General features: G+C 46.2%; 1 protein-coding gene across 5 annotated transcripts in view; it reads left to right on the forward strand.

Moving 5' to 3' along the window:
• Positions 1–20,259, forward strand: part of LOC106596853 (rho GTPase-activating protein 29) — a 59,314-nt gene that overhangs the window by 27,384 nt on the left and 11,671 nt on the right. For all 5 annotated transcript variants that reach the window (XM_082973229.1, XM_082973228.1, XM_082973231.1 and 2 more), the window contains 11 exons: positions 4,890–5,039; positions 6,671–6,735; positions 7,949–8,059; positions 9,544–9,624; positions 10,049–10,204; positions 10,996–11,133; positions 11,271–11,443; positions 13,781–13,941; positions 16,121–16,213; positions 16,904–17,067; positions 18,722–18,910. In XM_082973229.1, coding sequence (XP_082829355.1) covers positions 4,890–5,039; positions 6,671–6,735; positions 7,949–8,059; positions 9,544–9,624; positions 10,049–10,204; positions 10,996–11,133; positions 11,271–11,443; positions 13,781–13,941; positions 16,121–16,213; positions 16,904–17,067; positions 18,722–18,910 — 1,481 coding nt within the window. The remainder of the gene's footprint in view (positions 1–4,889; positions 5,040–6,670; positions 6,736–7,948; positions 8,060–9,543; positions 9,625–10,048; positions 10,205–10,995; positions 11,134–11,270; positions 11,444–13,780; positions 13,942–16,120; positions 16,214–16,903; positions 17,068–18,721; positions 18,911–20,259) is intronic.

Here is a 20,259-nt window from a genome sequence, read left to right on the forward strand (position 1 = left end):
CAAGTCAGTTAAGAACAAGTTCTTATTTACAATGACAGCCTACCCCAGCCAAACCTGGACAACCTTTGGGCAATCTTGTGTCGCCCTATGGGACTCCCAATCACAGCCGGATGTGATACAGCCCGGATTCAAACCAGGGACTGTAGTGATGCCTCTTGCACTGAGATGCAGTGCCTTAGACCGCTGCACCACTCGGGAGCCCAATCCCTGCTGCTGAAAAACATCCCCACAGCATGACGCTGCCACCACAATGATTCACCGTACGGATAGTTCCAGCTTTCCTCCAGATGTGATGCTTGGCATTCAGACCAAAGAGTTCAATGTTGGTTTCATTAGAACAGTGAATCTTGTTTCTCATGGTCTGAGAGTCCTTTAGGTACCTTTTTGGAAAACTCCAAGCGGGTTGTCATGTGCCTTTTACTAAGGAGGGGCTTCTGTCTGGCCATTCTACCATAAAGGCCTGATTGCTAGAGTGCTGCAGAGATGGTTGTCCTTCTGGAAGGCTCTCCCATCTCCACAGAGGAGCTCTGTCAGAGTGACCATTGGGTTCTTGGTCACCTCCCTGACCAAGGCCCTTTTCCCCCGATTGCTCAGGCGGCCAGCTCTAGGAAGAGTCTTGGTGGTTCCAAGCTTCTTCCATTTAAGAATGGAGGCCACTGTGTTCTTGGGGTTCTTCATTGCTGCAGACATTTTTTGGTACCCTTCCCCAGATCTGTGCCTCCACACAATCCTGTTTCGCAGCTCTACGGACAATTCCTTCGACCTCATGGCTTGGTTTTTGCTCTGACATGCACTGTCAACTGTGGGACCATATTTAGACGGATGTGTCTTTCCAAATCATGTCCAATCAATTGTATTTACCACAGGTGGACTCCAATCAAGATGTAGAAACATCTCAAGGATGATCAATGGAAATAGGATGTACCTGAGCTCAATTTCAAGTCTCATAGCAAAGTGTCTGAATACTTATGTAAATCTGGTATTTCTGTTTTTAATTTTTTTATACATTTGCAAAAAATGTCTTAACCTGTTTATGCTTTGTCGTTATGGGGTATTGTGTGTAGATTGGGGGGGGACGATTTGAATTTTAGAATAAGGCTGTAACGTAACAAAATGTGGAAAATTCAAGGGGTCTGAATACTTTCCCGAATGCACTGTATATTTTAAGAATGTCATCTTTAAGAAGGAACACCAAAATAAAGCTAGACCATCAGGGAGTAAAAAAATTTAAAAAACTATTTAATTTAGCAGTATTGATTTTGTTATTATGTTTGCGCAAAGTTACACATTAGTAGATCTAGGTGATATGGACAAACAGTCATACGGCCATAAATTGACCCATTTTGCTTGATAATGATAAATACACCAATATGTTTTAATGGGCAGTTACTTTCCGTTAGTGGCAGGGCTCTAGACTGAATTTTTCTAGTGCCAAGTAAGACATGAATGATGTTGGCTATTTTCTCTTACGTGTTCAGGGAATGAATGGTGGATATTTTGATGTCAACAGTAGGGAGTTATTTTTAACTCTTTAGAGATTATTTTGAATGTTCTTTTGGCCTAGGCTATATGCTACATTATTTACCACCTGAGAAAGTGGGAAACACATTAGCTAGTTTGCTAACTTGAAATATGATATTGTTGGTAGTTATCCATGCAATTCATCGAACAATAAACTTTTTTTTTTTTTTTTTTACATCCATTCCGCTGGCGGATCATCTCAATTACTTTCTCTGTTTGTAAAGTGGTGTTATGTCCTCTATATTAACAGATGAGAAATAATTGTTAATACTCACATAAAGCTGAGAACCTCCTATTTAAAAAAAATAATAATTCATAAACAGAAACTGTAGTTTTAAAAACGTTGTCTTTCCCACAATTTACATTTTTGAAATGTTGCTCAACTGTCAGTAATGCTTGCTCATCAGAATGCATCTGTGTACAAAGAGGGAGAGGGAGTCAGCGGCGACACGGCGACAGGGCAGATACTACCATTGCAGGTTACTGTACGTTACTGTTGACCAAATAATGGTTTTAGAACCCCAAAAAAATCTACAGGAATGTTGTGTAGCCTAATCACAGAAATTGTCGACATAAGTAAAATTGCTTCCGTAAGAGAAGGGTGTTTTCTTCGTCCCAGCTCTGAACATTAGTCAGGCAAAAGGCATAGAATTGCTGAAATTAGCTTTAAAACTGCAACATTTCTCTCAGCTCCATGGCACTGTGTAGAATTATAGGAAATTAGCTTTAAAACTGCAAAAATGTCTCACCTCCATGTGGAAATGTATATAATTGCTGGAAATTGGCTTAAAAATTCACAAATTTCTCCACACCGCCAAGATTGGGCCTCCAATAAAACATCTAGTTGTGCTGATGGGCTGACCGCACCTATTGTCACTCCCCTACCACGCCCACCACCTTGAATATCCCTTTTGAGCATGGTGAAGTTATTAATTATACTTTCGATAGTGTATCAATACACCCAGTCACTACAAAGAGACAGGTGTCTTTCCTAACTCAGTTGCTGGAGAGGAAGGAAACAGCTCAGGGATTTCACCATGAGGTCAATTGTGATTTTAAAAGTTTGAGTTTAATGGCTGATAAGAAAACTGAGGATGGATCAACAACATTGTAGTTATGCCATAATACTAATCATATTGACAGAGTGAAAAAGAAGCCTGTACAGAATACAAATATTCCAAAACATGCATCCTGTTTACAATAAGGCACTTAAAGTTATACTGCAAAAAAATGTTGCAAAGAAATTCACTTTTTGTCCAGAATACAAAGTGTTATGTTTGGGGCAAATCTAACACAACAAATCACTGAATACCACTCTTCATATTTCCAAGAATAGTGGTGGCTGCATCATGTTATGGGTATGCTTGTCATTGTCAAGAACTAGGGATTTTTTTTATTTTTTTTGTAAAAGGTATTGACTTAAATTGGCTTATAAATCTATTGCAAGACTTTAAAATGGCTGTCTTGCAATGATCAACAACCAACTTGACAGAGCTTGAAGATGAGAAAAAAAAAAGAAAAGAATAATTGGCAAATATTGTGCACTCCAGGTGTGCAAAGCTCTTAGATTTACCCAGAAACACTCACAGCTGTAATCGCTGTCAAAGGTCATTCTAACATGTATTAACTCGGGGGGGTACTTATCTAATCAATATATATTAGTGTTTTATTTTCCATACATTTCATTTGAAATGTTAGAATTTTTCTTCTACTTTGACATTGTATTATTTTGTGTAGATCGTTGAATCCTACTTTGTAATAGTTTCTGAAGGAACTGTCTCTTGTACACATAACGCTTCTAAGTGTAAGAAACAACCCTATTGGAATGTACAGTGTAATCCATTACAGGTGTCCTTTATGTACGCGGAGCCCATACATAAGATCACCTGTAGCTAAATGATAAATGTGTAAAATGTGTCCGTCCACTATTGTAATGTACTATTAATAATAACTCATTACCGCTATGCAGATCTCCATAGATCGTGAGTAGCTTAGGGCTGACTGAGTGTCAGCTAAGCAGCTAAATGATATAGACCTTCAGATTCCTTTAATGGTGGTGGACCCCACCCTTAGCCTTTAGCCCTTAGCCTTTAGCACATACCCTTGTTAATTCTGCTACAGATGGTGTTCAGCCTGGGCTGTGGCTTTTTACCACCAAATGGCTGACATTCTTTGGCTGTTGTAGAAGTAGTTCTGTGTGATGCAAAACACATGGATCAAGTCCCAAATGGCACCCTAGTCTCTGTGTAGTGCCCCTAGTCTCTGCGTAGTGCCCCTGGTCTCTGTGTAGTGCCCTACTTTAGACCAGTGCCAATCGGGGTAGTGCACTTCTTTAGACCAGGGCTCATAGGGGTAGTGCACTTCTTTTAGACCAGGGCTCACAGGGCTCATAGGATTAGTGCACTTCTTTAGACCAGGGCCCATAGGGGTAGTGCACTTCTTTAGACCAGGGCCCATAGGGGATGCAGCATGGGGTTTCTGTAGAACCAGATACCAAGCAGATGGATGGGAGGGGTGACTGTGTTAGCTCTGTAATGCTGAAGCCTGTATTGAATCATATGGAAGGCAGCTAGGATGTGAGGTCAGAAGTTATGACAGGGTTTTATGACATCGCTATGCACGCATAGCATAGAATTTAAAACTAGGCCATATAAAGCTATATGTTGTGCTTTTACTATATAGGAGTGTTTTTTTGTCATTCATACCTGCATTCTGGGGCGGCAGGGTAGCCTAGTGGTTAGAGCGTTTGGACTAGTAACCGAAAGGTTGCAAGATCGAATCCCCAGGCTGACAAGGTAAAAAAATGTGTCGTTCTACCCCTGAACAAAGGCAGTTAAACCACTGTTCCTAGGCCGTCATTGAAAAATAAGAATTTGTTCATCACTGACTCCCCTAGTTAAATAAAAAAGTTGATTTACGCTGCTATATGTCACACTTCTAGGTGTACTGAATGTGTCATTCATACCTGTCCTAGCTTTCTCATCGCTTAGTGTAGGGTGGGTCTCCAGTCTAGAGCCCAGTCTAAGACTATCCTAGTCAACTCACATGAATACATATGGACTCTATGGGACTGAAAGAGCAGCTTAACCGGGCAATCTCAATTATCAAAGCACCGGTCGGGCACCCTGCCACTGTTTTGGTAAACAGCTGAGGTAATGGGGCTGGAAATTTAACCACTCAAATTTATAGGTAAAAATGAATTTACCTATCGCGGACTGCCCATTTAACTGTGTGAATAATTCTTCCTCTGATTCACTGTATCTGTTAGGTCATGTGGTTAGGAACCCCCCCTCCCCTGTGAAAAGCAGTCGTGTAGAAACAACAGTAGAAACTGTATGATAGATGCTCCTCCTGTACTACATCTCCAGGCCCAGAGGTGGCGCTGTCTGAGGAGGAGGATGTTGACCTGACGCTGCAGAGGAACGACAGCGGGGTGGAGTCAGCTCTGCTCTATGCCAAGACCTGGTCTAAGTACACCAAAGATCTACTGGCCTGGGTCGACAAACGCCTGGGACTGGGTTAGTTAGACGCATGCATTCACCTGCAAGCATGCACACACGCATGACCTACACACACACACACACATACACATACACGACTCACACATACACACCTGGCTAGAAAATACCCCAAGCCCAACTCATATAGTGCAGTGAAAGTATTTACCTCAGATCTTTAGTCAAAACCTACTAATTAAATAATTGGAATCAAAATGTTGATACTCATTTCATTCATTTAATTAACACGTTATGTGTAACACCCAATTCCCCTGTGTGGAAAAAGTAATTGCCCCCTTTTACACTCAATAACTGGTTGTGCCACCTTTAGCTGTAATGTTTCCAACCAAACACTTCCTGTAGCTGTTGATCAGTCTCTCACGTCACTGTGGAGGAAATGTTGGCCCACTCTTCAATGCAGAACTGCTTAAACTGAGCTAGACATCCATGTTAGTGGACATACACTATATATACAAAAGTATGTGGACACCCCTTCAAATTAGTGGATTCAGCTAATTCAGCCACACCTGTTGCTGACTGGTGTATATATTCGAGCACACAAAGCCATGCAATCTCCATAGACAAATATTGGCAGTAGAATAGCCTTACTGAAGAGCTCAGTGACTTTCAACGTGCCACCGTCATAGGATGCCACCTTTCCAAGAAGTCAGTTCGTTAAATTTCTGCCCTTCTAGAGCAGCCCCGGTCAACTGTAAGGGCTTTTATTGTGAAGTGGAAATCGTCTGTGCTCGGTTGCAACTGTTCGTCTGGAGCTTCATGAAATGGGTTTCCATGGTCAAGCGGCAGCACAGAAGCCTGAGATCACCATGCGCAATGCCAAGCGTCGGGCTGGAGTGGTGTAAAGCTCGCCGCCATTGGACTCTGGAGCAGTGGAAACACGTTCTCTGGAGTGATGAATCACACTTCACCATCTGGCAATCCGACGGAAGAATCTTGATTTGGTGGGTGCCAGGATAACGCTACCTGCCTGAATGCGTAGTGCCAACTGCAAAGTTTAGTGGATGAAGAATAATGGTCTGGGGCTGTTTTTCATTGTTCGGGCCCCTTAGTTCCAGTGAAGGGAAATCTTAACTCTACAGCATACAATGACATTCTAGACGATTCTGTGCTTCCAACTTTTTGGCAACAGTTTGGGGAAGGCCCTTTCCTGTTTCAGCATGACAATGCCCCCGTGCACAAAGTGAGGTCCAAACCGAAAAGGTTTGTCGAGACCGGTGTGGAAGAACTTGACTGGCCTGCACAGAGCCCTGACCTCAACCCCATCAAACACCTTTGGGATGAATTGAAACACCGACTGCGAGCCAGGCCTAATCGTCCAACGTCAGTACCCGACCTCACTAATGCTCTTGTGGCTGAATGGAAGAAAGTCCCCGCAGCAATGTTCCAATATCTAGTGGAAAGCCTTCCCAGAAGAGTGGAGGCTGTTATAGCAGCAAAGGAGGGACCAACTCCATATTAATGCCCATGATTTTGGAATTAGATGTTTGATGAGCAGGTGTCCATGTACTTTTGGTCATGTAGTGTATTAGACGTCCATGGTAGTGGACGGACGTGCTTACTAATTTATGAACCCTGTCAACAACACATCAACACTGACTTATCTGCTATATCTCCCCCCCCCCCCCCCCCAGACATCGAATGTGCCAAGAGCTGTGCCAAAATGGCAGAATCTGCAAAGATGCTTGCGAGTCAACAGGTAATATGTTTTTGTCTAACAATAATTTAACACAAGCACGGATATACACTGGGTGTACAAAACATTAGGAACACCATCCTAATATTGAGTTGCACCACCTCTCCCCCCCTTTTGCCCTCAGAACAGCCTCAATTCGACTCTACAAGGTGTTGAAAGTGTTCCACAGGGATGCTGGCCCATGTTGACTCCAATGCTTGCTACAGTTGTGTGAAGTTGGCTGTTTTTTTCTTAAACTGGTGCACCTGGCACTTACTACCATACCCTGTTTAAAGGCACTTCAATATTTTGTCTTGCCCATTCACCCTCTGAATGGCACACATACACAATCCATGTCCCAATTGTCTCAAAGCTTAAAAAGCCTTCTCTAACTTGTCTCCTCCCCTTCATCTACACTGATTTGAAGTGAATTTAATCTACATTCACCTGGTGTGGTCTGTCATGGAAAGAGCAGGTGTTGCTAATGTTTTGTACACTTTAAAACTGCAGCTAAACAGATTAAAACATAGCTTACCCTCTTAAACTGATGGCAGTGAACAACTTCACTGATAGAAAACAGCCTATGTGCATCGATATTAGTCCAACATTTGATTCTAGTGTCAAAATTAACTACAAAGTATAAATTAGATAATTTTGTTCATAAAGTCAGTCTTGTCCAAAACAGAGGTTTGTAAGTGAGTTCGTTATGACTTTGGGTTTATATATTTAAAAAAAAAAAAATAATGTTTTTGCGACAATGCCCACTAACACGTGATAAACAGCTACAGTCATTGCTCTCTATCCAATCCTACTGCAGAACAGACAGTGAGACAGACCGGCCCAGCAGCGCAGTGGATCGGACATAGTTTAAATAAGATGACACGTCGGACATTTTGTGTCTTGAGAAATACTTCACCAAAAAAACATCTTAGCTAGATGTAAAATTGCTCGACTTAAACCTTGTCAAAATGAATGAAAGATTTCATGAGTTTACCTTAGAGATTCTGACTATTTTGAGGAAGCGATCCCTCATTTGGTTCCTAATTTGTCTCACGGGGGAAAGAACCTCAGTAACTGCCTCATCAAAACCACATCCCCAAAAAAAACCTGAAATCTCGTTTTTCTTAAATGAGCAACAGAAAAACGAGGAATCGGTGTGTTCAGTCGCTCTTTTGAAGTGCAGAAGAGGATATGACTAATGATATGTTTCTATGTGTCTGTTTTGTCTGGCCCACAGGACTACATGCCATTCAGGGATACCTATATCTCTACATTTAAGAATGACACAGAGTACAGCCAACTCCTCCTGCAGACTGCCACTGCCCTGCAGACCAACAAATTCCTACAGGTAGGACTGGCACGCTATAACACACTAGTACAGGTAGGACTGACATGCTATAACACACTATAACAGGTAGGACTGGCACGCTATAACACACTAGTACAGGTAGAACTGACATGCTATAACACACTATAACAGGTAGGACTGACACGCTATAACACACTATAACAGGTAGGACTGGCACGCTATAACACACTAGTACAGGTAGGACTGACATGCTATAACACACTATAACAGGTAGGACTGGCACGCTATAACACACTAGTACAGGTAGGACTGACATGCTATAACACACTATAACAGGTAGGACTGACATGCTATAACACACTAGTACAGGTAGGACTGACACGCTATAACACACTATAACAGGTAGGACTGACATGCTATAACACACTAGTACAGGTAGGACTGACACGCTATAACACACTATAACAGGTAGGACTGGCACGCTATAACACACTAGTACAGGTAGGACTGACATGCTATAACACACTATAACAGGTAGGACTGACATGCTATAACACACTAGTACAGGTAGGACTGACACGCTATAACACTATAACAGGTAGGACTGGCACGCTATAACACACTAGTACAGATAGGACTGACATGCTATAACACACTATAACAGGTAGGACTGACATGCTATAACACACTAGTACAGGTAGGACTGACACGCTATAACACACTATAACAGGTAGGACTGACATGCTATAACACACTATAACAGGTAGGACTGACACGCTATAACACACTATAACAGGTAGGACTGACATGCTATAACACACTATAAAAGGTAGGACTGGCACGCTATAACACACTAGTACAGGTAGGACTGACATGCTATAACACACTATAACAGGTAGGACTGACATGCTATAACACACTAGTACAGGTAGGACTGACACGCTATAACACACTAGTACAGATAGGACTGACATGCTATAACACACTATAACAGGTAGGACTGACACGCTATAACACACTATTAACAGGTAGGACTGACACGCTATAACACACTATTACAGGTAGGACTGACACGCTATAACACACTATTACAGGTAGGACTGACACGCTATAACACACTATAACAGGTAGGACTGACACGCTATAACACACTATAACAGGTAGGACTGACACGCTATAACACACTATAACAGGTAGGACTGACACGCTATAACACACTATTACAGGTAGGACTGACACGCTATAACACACTATTACAGGTAGGACTGACACGCTATAACACACTATAACAGGTAGGACTGACACGCTATAACACACTATTACAGGTAGGACTGACACGCTATAACACACTATAACAGGTAGGACTGACACTAACAAACCTTCAAGACTCAATAATGTAGCAATCGATGGTGATCTGACCTCTGACAAGGCAACATTTTTCATTTGGGTTTAACATTTAAAAAAAAAAATTAAAGTGCAATGTACACAATCCTGTATTTTGTGCCTCTTTGTGCGTCCTGTAGCCGCTGTTGTCCAGAAAGACTGAGCTGGACAAACTGAGGAAAGACCTTAACGAGCAGTGGCAGAGAGAACAGAAGAAAATGGTCTGTGAGACTTCTGTCCCTCTGCCTTTCTCTATGTGTGTGTGTTACTTCACTCACCTGTGTGTGTGTGTGTGTGTGTGTGTGTGTACTTCACTCACCTGTGTGTGTGTGTGTGTGTGTGTGTGTGTTACTTCACTCACCTGTGTGTGTGTGTGTGTGTGTGTGTTACTTCACTCACCTGTGTGTGTGTGTGTGTGTGTGTGTGTGTCTGTGTGTGTGTGTGTGTTACTTCACTCACCGTGTGTGTGTGTGTGTGTGTGTGTGTGTTACTTCACTCACCTGTGTGTGTGTGTGTGTGTGTGTGTGTGTGTTACTTCACTCACCTGTGTGTGTGTGTGTGTGTGTGTGTGTGTGTGTGTGTGTTACTTCACTCACCTGTGTGTGTGTGTGTGTGTGTGTGTGTGTGTGTGTATCTCCCGTGCAGCAAGAGTCCGAGGCGGCTCTGCGTAAGGCCCAGTGGACCCAGACCCAGAGGACAGACGAGTACCAGAAGGCCCAGTCGTCAGCCAGCCGCTCCCAGGAGGAACAGCCCAGACAGCTGGAGAAGAAGAAGAAACTGGAGCAGGAGGCGCTACAGAAGGTATAGAGGAAGTTTACTCCATTTAACTGTTGTCAATAGGCTATGCTTGATTGTCCCAATTAGAAAATCTGTTATGTTAAGTTCCTTGCTCAAGGGCCCAGCAGCAGTAGGTGAATCTGACCCATTTGCCAGGTCTCTCCCGCTATATATCTCTCCTCCCTGTGTCCCAGGCTGAGGATGTGAAGGACCACTACAGACTGTGTTATTCCTCTCCTCTCTCCCTGTCTCCCAGGCTGAGGATGTGAAGGACCACTACAGACTGTGTTATTCCTCTCCTCTCTCCCTGTGTCCCAGGCTGAGGATGTGAAGGACCAGTACAGACTGTGTTATTCCTCTCCTCTCTCCCTGTCTCCCAGGCTGAGGATGTGAAGGACCAGTACAGACTGTGTTATTCCTCTCCTCTCTCCCTGTCTCCCAGGCTGAGGATGTGAAGGACCAGTACAGACTGTGTTATTCCTCTCCTCTCTCCCTGTCTACCAGGCTGAGGATGTGAAGGACCCGTACAGACTGTGTTATTCCTCTCCTCTCTCCCTGTCTCCCAGGCTGAGGATGTGAAGGACCAGTACAGACTGTGTTATTCCTCTCCTCTCTCCCTGTCTCCCAGGCTGAGGATGTGAAGGACCAGTACAGACTGTGTTATTCCTCTCCTCTCTCCCTGTCTCCCAGGCTGAGGATGTGAAGGACCAGTACAGACTGTGTTATTCCTCTCCTCTCCTCCCTGTCTCCCAGGCTGAGGATGTGAAGGACCAGTACAGACTGTGTTATTCCTCTCCTCTCTCCCTGTCTCCCAGGCTGAGGATGCGAGGGACCACTACAGATCGTGTGTAGCTGATGCAGGAGTCAGGAGGGCAGAGCTGGCCAGCACCAAGACAGTCATCCTCACTCAGATCAGAGAACTGCTGGCTCAGTGTGACCTCACACTCAAAGCTGTGAGTTGTAATCCACAGGATATAGTTATTGATGGATCAGGGTTCAGGGACCGTACACAACATGAGCATAGCGTCAGAGTTTGGGTGACTTATTGACTTGACTTTCTCTCTCTAACTGTATATCCCCTTCCCTCCAGGTGACAGTCAACTGGTTCCAGCTGCAGCAGGCCCAAACCTCGTCTCTCCCCGTCCACTACCAGGCCCTGTGTGAGAACGCTAAAATGTACGAGCCTGGACAGAGATACGCTGAGTTTGTCAGAAATCTACCCAAAGATCAGATACACATGGAGTCCTTCTCCATTGATGGACGGTAAGTCAATAACACTTCCTTATACAGGCTGTGGTTTATACAGGCCGTCACCCAACTGGTACCTTTTCCCTTTATAGTGCGCTACTTTTGTCCAGGGCCCATAAAGGATTTTTCTTCTGCATAGAAAAGTATTGGGGCGGCCCACCCAAGACACACATTTTTGGGATGGTAAAAGGTTTTTAGTGAAAACTTAAAACAACATAAACCAGATCTAAAGTATGTATAAAATATGATATTTATAAATGAGATCATCTTTGAGAACTATCAATCACCAAAATAAAAGCTAGACAGTCAGGGAGAATAAAAAAAAAAAAAAAATTGCATTCAGGAATATTTTTGTCATGGAATGGGGATTTTGTTGTAAATGTTTGAGTCACTCAGAAAGCATAAGAACATGGCATTAGCCATGGCAGAAGATGTTGAAATCCAGGAAATTAGCTTTAAAAAGGCACATTTTCTCTAAACACTAATGCAAAAGGTGTGGAATTTCAGAACATTTTCTTTTAAAACAGCAACATTTTGTCTCTGCGACTCAGAGGTGGGCCTCTAAAATGTTTGGTCGGGACCGAGCCATTGGCCACGCCCACTGCCACGCCCTGCCAATAGTAGTGCACTATATTATAGAGGCCTGTCCTTACGTACTTCCTTCTAGAATAGTCCCATATCTCTCTAGCTTGGCAGAAACCACTCAGGAAGGATGAGTTAGGTGTCAGACAGACAAATATCTCTCAGGATCTTTGGAACTCACAAGCTCCTCCTGCACGGCAAGGTGGCAGTCCATGGAGTATTGAATAATACAAGCAAACAGTAATTTGGCCACCATTTTGGAACAACAACCAAAAGCAATGTTTATTTTTTTTATTTTTTTTTTCAATCCTTGTTTTTGGTCAAGTAATAATGTTGATACAGGTGTTTTTGATTATAGTTTGATGTTTGCTAGAGACTAACCATCCTGCTTTTAGTTTGACAGGTGGAGCTTTGTAAACTTCTATCTTATGTACTGTAACCCTACTGTAGAAATCTGCTGACTGCTCAGAAAGAGGATAGCGAGTCAGGGTGAGGCACGGCGAGTCAGGGTGAGGCACGGCGAGTCAGGGTGAGGCACGGCGAGTCAGGGTGAGGCACGGCGAGTCAGGGTGAGGCACGGCGAGTCAGGGTGAGAGAGGGAGTAAGATTCGGTGTGAGTAAAGGTGTCCGCATGCTTCCCGTCCAAAACACTTCAGAACAGTTATATTATGACAACATATTCTGACGTTTTTGTTTGTTTTAGGCCTTCGGGTTTTCTCTGCTCTTTGTGTGCACCTTTTTCTCTCGAGGGAAGCCGAAGTTCTGAAGCCGAAGTCTATGACCTTTCGTCTGTGATTGGTCAACAGAAGTGTTTGTTGTCATTCAAATATAAACGACTCCTTTTCATGCACATTTTTTCACTTGAGAAATACTGCACCAAACATCCTAGTTAGATGTAAAATTGTGCGAATAAGATCACACATGCAAAATCAAAAAAATTTAGGACAGATTTCTTGAGTGATCTTTGGTTAAATCTGAGTAGATGGACAAACAGTACTTCTTTTTTTTTTTTTCATCATTTTTCAAGCGAAGGTCTTTACAAACGAGCACACTCGTACAATTCGCCTACCCGAATCGCCAGCCGAAACGAAACATGCGGGAAGCCTTAAGGGAGAGGCGGGAGGGAGGGAGGGATATGGTAAGAGCCAAAGTGTGATGGGAGACTGAATGACAGTCTGAAAGAGTCAGAGCGATATTTAGGGAGAGAGAAAGTTTGTAAGAGGAAAAAGTGTGCGTTGAATTCATGCCCTTCCTGAGGAAATATCTGTGGCGAGCGCTGAATGCAGCAGAGGAGATTGTGAGCGTGAGATTCTCCCTGTGCTTTTTTAAACGAGCACATAAGTGTTGCCTCGTGAGAGTCTTTTTTTTTTATCAGCTAACCTCTACTCTGCTCACTGTTCTATGCAGTGGTTGTTGTTAACACCTTCAGCCACTGATTCACAATCACTTTCATCATTTAGACTAGATTCAGAGTAGGCTTCATGCTGTCCTCATCCCTGTGCTGTTGCTGCTGCCAGCATGTAAACCAGGGAAGTCCTCATGCCCTTGTTGTTGTTGTTGCCAGCAAGAAAACCAGGGAAGTGCTCATCCCCTTGTTGTTACTGCTGCCAGCATGTAAACCAGGGAAGTCCTAATCCCCTTGTTATTGCTGCTGCCACCATATAAACCAGGGAAGTCTCAAGCATGGGATTGTCTCAAAAATGGCAGTTAAGCTTGCGCTTCGAGTTAGTATTCAAAAATATTGACTGTGTCTCTGTCTCCCCCGTCCAGGTTTGCTTTGTTCAGCAAGCGTTCGCTGGGCAGCACCAGTTCCCATGGTAACTTGTCCCAGGTGTCCCTGACCTCCGATGACGTCCTGAGTGGGGACGAGGTGGACAGTCCCCTGGGGTCGGGACCTGGGAAGAGGTCCAACAGCGCCACAGACATACAAGGTAGAGTCAGACAGACATAAAAGTACACAGTCAGACATGCATACAAGGTACAGTAGTATAGTACAACACAGTATAGTACACCAGTAGTACAGTGCTGTAAAAAAAAGATCTGGGGACCCATGCCAAATCTTTTCAGTCTCCTGAGCGGGAAAAGGTGTGGTCTCTGACCTCCCTATAGGCTGTCTCATCGTTGTTGGTGATCAGGCCTACTATGGTGAGGGCACTACCACTGTTGTGTCATCTGCAAACTTAATGATAGTGTTGGAGTCGTGCTTGGCCACGCAGTCGTGGGTGAACAGGGAGTACAGGAGGGGACTAAGTACACACCCCTGAGGGGCCCCAGTGTTGAGGATCAGCATGGCAGACGTGTTGTTGCCTACTCTTACCACCTGGGGGCGGCCCTTCAGGAAGTCCAGGATCCAGTTGCCGAGGGAGGTGTTTAGTCCCAGGGTCCTTAGCTTAGTGATGAGCTTTGAGGGTACTATGGTGTTGAACACTGAGCTGTACTCAATGAACAGCATTCTCACATAGGTGTTCCTTTTTTCCAGGTGGGATTGAGATTGTGTGGAGTACACCAGTATAATACAGCACAGTATAATAGTTTTGTAGTACAGTACACTGTGTATAATATATTAGTACAGTATACCAGTGGTACAGTACACCAGTGGTACAGTATAGTATATTCGTGTGGTGGAGTACACCGTTAGTGTGTGTGTGTGTATGTGTATATATATATATGTATATATAGTGGTGTGTGTGTATATATAGTGGTGTGTGTGTGTGTGTGTATATATATATATATATATATATATATATATATATATATATATATATATATATATATATATATATATATATATATATATATATATATACACATGGGAGTTACCTGTTCATAACTCGATTGCCCAATCACAAATGATCACCTAACCCCCAGACGCTCTTATCCAGAGCGACTTAGTTAGTGGATTAATCTTAAACTAGCTAGGTGAGACATTTCTCCTCATTTTTAAAGTAGCTATCAGCAAAGTCAGAGCTAGTAGGAAAAGACAAGTGAGACAGACAGGATCTTATGATCTTAGAGTATCTGAGAAGTATTGGGTTCCCGAGTAGCGCAGTGGTCTCAAGGTACTGCATCTCAGTGCTAGATGCGTCACTACAGTCCCTGGTTCGATTCCAGCCTGTATCACATGCGGCTGTGATTGGGAGTCCCATAGGGCGGCGCACAATTGGCCCAGTGTCGTCCTGATTTGGCCGGTGTTGTCCGGATTTGGCCGGCGCCCCCAACACGGGCCAGCGCCCCCAACACGGGCCGGCGCCCCCAACACGGGCCAGCGCCCCCAACACGGGCCAGCGCCCCCAACACGGGCCAGCGCCCCCAACACGGGCCAGCGCCCCCAACACGGGCCAGCGCCCCCAACACGGGCCAGCGCCCCCAACACGGGCCAGCGCCCCCAACACGGGCCAGCGCCCCCAACACGGGCCAGCGCCCCCAACACGGGCCAGCGCCCCCAACACGGGCCAGCGCCCCCAACACGGGCCAGCTGCTTCATAATGTATAGGAGGGGTGTCATTAGAATCTTTGGTTTTATACCCCAATTCATGTTGTTAAGTTAAAAACAGAATGTAAGATAAAAAAAATTGCTGACACCATTTAATCCGATGAGAGTTGAGGAACTTTAAAGCCAAATATCTCAGAATATATATTTTTCTTCAGATTAAACCCTGTAGTTCTGAGGTCACAAGTTATTTTGATTTAACCGTTACTGTGACATTCCAGTTGATCTTGTACACTGCCAATAAGGAAGTTAGTCAAAAATGACTTTGAAGTGCATGTGACCAATATGAGAAACTTTTGAAGTGTAACAGGCAGCTGATCCTAAAGGGTTTATTTCAGGAGAAGTGAAGCCAACCGCCTTGGCTCATCAGCTCCACATTGGCCAACAATCGTGCCAATGTGGACATGTTTGCTGAGTATAATACTGTGTGTATATATACGCTGTTAAAAAAATGTGATGGTTATCTGTCATGTTATAGCAAATGTGTATGTTTATCAATTCACTAAAAACAATTCTACAGAAAAAGAGAATGGTCTGATCTAAACAATGTTAAATGACGTTGCTATTTTTTAATGTGAGTTTTGAGGAAGTTTTTTTTTTTTTTTACTTCCTGTTGTCAGGTGACTTTAAACGCAGACTACCCAGAACCCCCTCCACTGGCACCATGTCCTCAGCAGATGACCTGGACGAGAGACAACCACCCTCAGACAACGGTAAGAGAGAGTCAGTCAGTCAGTCAGTCTAAAGAGACCAGGTCTGAAGTTGTTTTGGTGTGTCTGCTTGCATGTGCCTGTGTGTATCTCTGCATGTAACCCTCAGACCAAATGTTTTTTACTCAGCTGTAGTGAATGAGATGAGGTGTGTTGGTTTTGGCTTGCGTCCCCAGCTAGCTAGTTCCTGTCTTTAGCCTGACCTCTCTCTCTCTCTCTACAGGAGAATGTGTTATTTTTTCTTTGTTGTTCGAGGCATCAGGGGCTCTGCACAGGTTTTAACCAACTCAATACAACTCTAATTCTGTGCTTTATTATTGTGGATTTTCTGGTTTAAGGAATGGATCTGATTAGACCAATATAGGTTGTTGTAATACTTGTGTAATTTACACGACCAATTATTCTGTGTGTGTGTGTGTGTGTGTGTGTGTGTGTGTGTGTGTGTGTGTGTGTGTGTGTGTGTGTGTGTGTGTGTGTGTGTGTGTGTGTGTGTGTGTGTGTGTGTGTGTGTGTGTGTGTGTGTGTGTGTGTGTGTGTGTGTGTGTGTGTGTGTGTGTTGTGTGAAGATTAGCAGAAGTGATATGGCCCATTTGTTTACAGACAGTTCTATTTCTAAGGACTCTTGATCTGTAAAAATACAATACTGAGATCCTCTCTCTCTCTCTCTCTCTCTCTCTCTCTCTCTCCCCTCAGGTCTGGGTGAGATGGTGACCGAGGCAGACGCTTCCCCTGGTCCGTTTCGTAACGCCCAGATGTCCAAGGCGTCTCAGACACACAAGCTGAGGAAACTCCGAGCGCCGTCTAAGTGCAGGGAGTGTGACAGTCTGGTGGTGTTCCACGGAGCAGAATGTGAAGAGGTAGAAATAAACCGATAGTACACACAAGCTCTGGAGGGGGCTGGGGATGCTGGGGGGATGCTGGAGGGTGCTGGGGATGCTGGAGGGGGCTGGGGGGATGCTGGAGGGGGTTGGGGGGATGCTGGAGGGGGCTGGGGATGCTGGAGGGGGCTGGAGGGGGCTGGGGATGCTGGAGGGGGCTGGGGGGATGCTGGAGGGGGCTGGGGATGTTGGAGGGGGCTGGGGATGCTGGGGGGGGCTGGCGATGCTGAGGGGCTACTGGCTAGGGCTGCTGGGGGGGCTGCTAGGGGGCGCTGCTGGCTAGGGCTGCTGGGGGGGCTGCTGGCTAGGGCTGCTAGGAGGGGCTAGTGGCTACGGCTGCTAGGGGGGGCTACTGGCTAGGGCTGCTGGGGGGGCTACTGGCTAGGGCTGCTGGGGGGGCTACTGGCTAGGGCTGCTGGGGGGGGCTACTGGCTAGGGCTGCTAGGGGGGACTAGTGGCTAGGGCTACTAAGGGGGCTACTGGCTAGGGCTGCTAGGGGGGACTAGTGGCTAGGGCTGCTAGGGGGGACTAGTGGCTGGGGCTGCTAGGGGGGCTACTGGCTAGGGCTGCTAGGAGGGGCTACTGGCTAGGGCTGCTGGGGGGGCTACTGGCTAGGGCTGCTAGGGGGGACTAGTGGCTAGGGCTGCTAGGGGGACTAGTGGCTGGGGCTGCTAGGGGGGCTACTGGCTAGAGCTGCTAGGGGGGACTAGTGGCTAGGGCTGCTAGGGGGGGCTACTGGCTAGGGCTGCTAGGGGGGGCTACTGGCTAGGGCTGCTGGGGGGGCTACTGGCTAGGGCTGCTGGGGGGGCTACTGGCTAGGGCTGCTAGGGGGGACTAGTGGCTGGGGCTGCTAGGGGGGGCTACTGGCTGGGGCTGCTAGGGGGGACTAGTGGCTGGGGCTGCTAGGGGGGGCTACTGGCTGGGGCTGCTAGGGGGGGCTACTGGCTAGGGCTGCTGGGGGGGCTACTGGCTAGGGCTGCTGGGGGGGACTAGTGGCTGGGGCTGCTGGGGGGGGCTACTGGCTAGGGCTGCTAGGGGGGACTAGTGGCTAGGGCTGCTAGGGGGGGGCTACTGGCTAGGGCTGCTGGGGGGGCTACTGGCTAGGGCTGCTGGGGGGGGCTACTGGCTAGGGCTGCTGGGGGGGACTAGTGGCTGGGGCTGCTGGGGGGGGCTACTGGCTAGGGCTGCTAGGGGGGGCTACTGGCTAGGGCTGCTGGGGGGGCTACTGGCTAGGGCTGCTGGGGGGGGGCTACTGGCTAGGGCTGCTAGGGGGGACTAGTGGCTAGGGCTGCTAGGGGGACTAGTGGCTGGGGCTGCTAGGGGGGCTACTGGGGGGGACTAGTGGCTGGGGCTGCTAGGGGGGACTAGTGGCTGGGGCTGCTAGGGGGGCTGCTGGGGGGGACTAGTGGCTGGGGCTGCTAGGGGGGACTAGTGGCTGGGGATGCTAGGGGGGGCTACTGGCTGGGGCTGCTAGGGGGGGCTACTGGCTAGGGCTGCTGGGGGGGGGCTACTGGCTAGGGCTGCTAGGGGGGGGGCTACTGGGGTTCAAAGTAGAAGATATAAATAATCTATGCTCCAAAGTGTGGTTTGTACCAGTCACCTTCCCCATGTCTCTCCCCGTCTCCTGTCCCAGTGCTCCCTGGCCTGTCATAAGAAGTGTCTGGAGACTCTGGCCATCCAGTGTGGTCATAAGAAGCTGCAGGGAAGATTACATCTGTTTGGGATAGACTTTACCCAGGCAGCTAAGAACAGCCCAGACGGAATCCCCTTCATCATCAGGAAGTGTACCTCTGAGATCGAGGGCAGAGCACTCAACCTCAAGGTAAAAACAAGGTTAGAAACGAGAGAGAGAGAGAGAGAGAGAGAGAGAGAGAGAGAGAGAGAGAGAGAGAGAGAGAGAGAGAGAGAGAGAGAGAGAGAGAGAGAGAGAGAGAGAGAGAGAGAGAGAGAGAGAGAGAGAGAGAGAGAGAGAGAGAGAGAGAGAGAGAGGAGAGAGAGAGAGAGAGAGAGAGAGAGAGAGAGAGAGAGAGAGAGAGAGAGAGAGAGAGAGAGAGAGAGAGAGAGAGAGAGAGAGAGAGAGAGAGAGAGAAAAAAACAGCCTGCGGTCTAACTTTGATTTCTAAATGTGTGTTAAAATGATGTAGGGAAGTTAGCTAGCGCTCAGGACATCTTCCTTCATAATGGGCATCTGCAATAGCAGCTGTTTCTTCATCCTGGTCCTGGGGACCATAAAAGGGGTTCACATTTTAGTTGTTGCCCGAGCAATACACTAACGATTCCACTAATCAACTCGTCAAACATATTTGATGATTTTGAATCAGGTGTGTGTAGTTTCTCGGTCAACAACTAAAATGTGAACCCTTTACGTCCCCAGGACCAGGATTAAGAAACACTATGTTAGAGCAATGACTATCTGTCCAGGGTATATGTGATGGTATCTGTCCAGGGTATATGTGATGGTATCTTTCCAGGGTATATGTGATGGTATCTGGCCAGGATATCTGTCCAGGGTATGTGTGATGGTATCTGGCCAGGGTATCTGTCCAGGGTATCTGTGATGGTATCTGTCCAGGGTATATGTGATGGTATCTGTCCAGGGTATATGTGATGGTATCTTTCCAGGGTATATGTGATGGTATCTGGCCAGGGTATGTGTGATGGTATCTGGCCAGGATATCTGTCCAGGGTATGTGTGATGGTATCTTGCCAGGGTATGCGTGATGGTATCTGGCCAGGGTATATGTGATGGTATCTGTGATGGTATCTGGCCAGGGTATATGTGATGGTATCTGTGATGGTATCTGGCCAGGGTATATGTGATGGTATCTGGCCAGGGTATATGTGATGGTATCTGGCCAGGGTATATGTGATGGTATCTGGCCAGGGTATATGTGATGGTATTTGTGATGGTATCTGGCCAGGGTATGCGTGATGGTATCTGGCCAGGGTATGCGTGATGGTATCTGGCCAGGGTATATGTGATGGTATCTGTCCAGGGTATGCGTGATGGTATCTGGCCAGGGTATGCGTGATGGTATATGTGATGGTATCTGGCCAGGGTATATGTGATGGTATCTGGCCAGGGTATGCGTGATGGTATCTGGCCAGGGTATGCGTGATGGTATCTGGCCAGGGTATACGTGATGGTATCTGGCCAGGGTATGCGTGATG

This window comes from Salmo salar, chromosome 03 (genome assembly GCF_965601325.2).
Source record: "Salmo salar chromosome 03, fSalSal1, whole genome shotgun sequence".
Taxonomy (NCBI): Eukaryota; Metazoa; Chordata; class Actinopteri; order Salmoniformes; family Salmonidae; genus Salmo; species Salmo salar.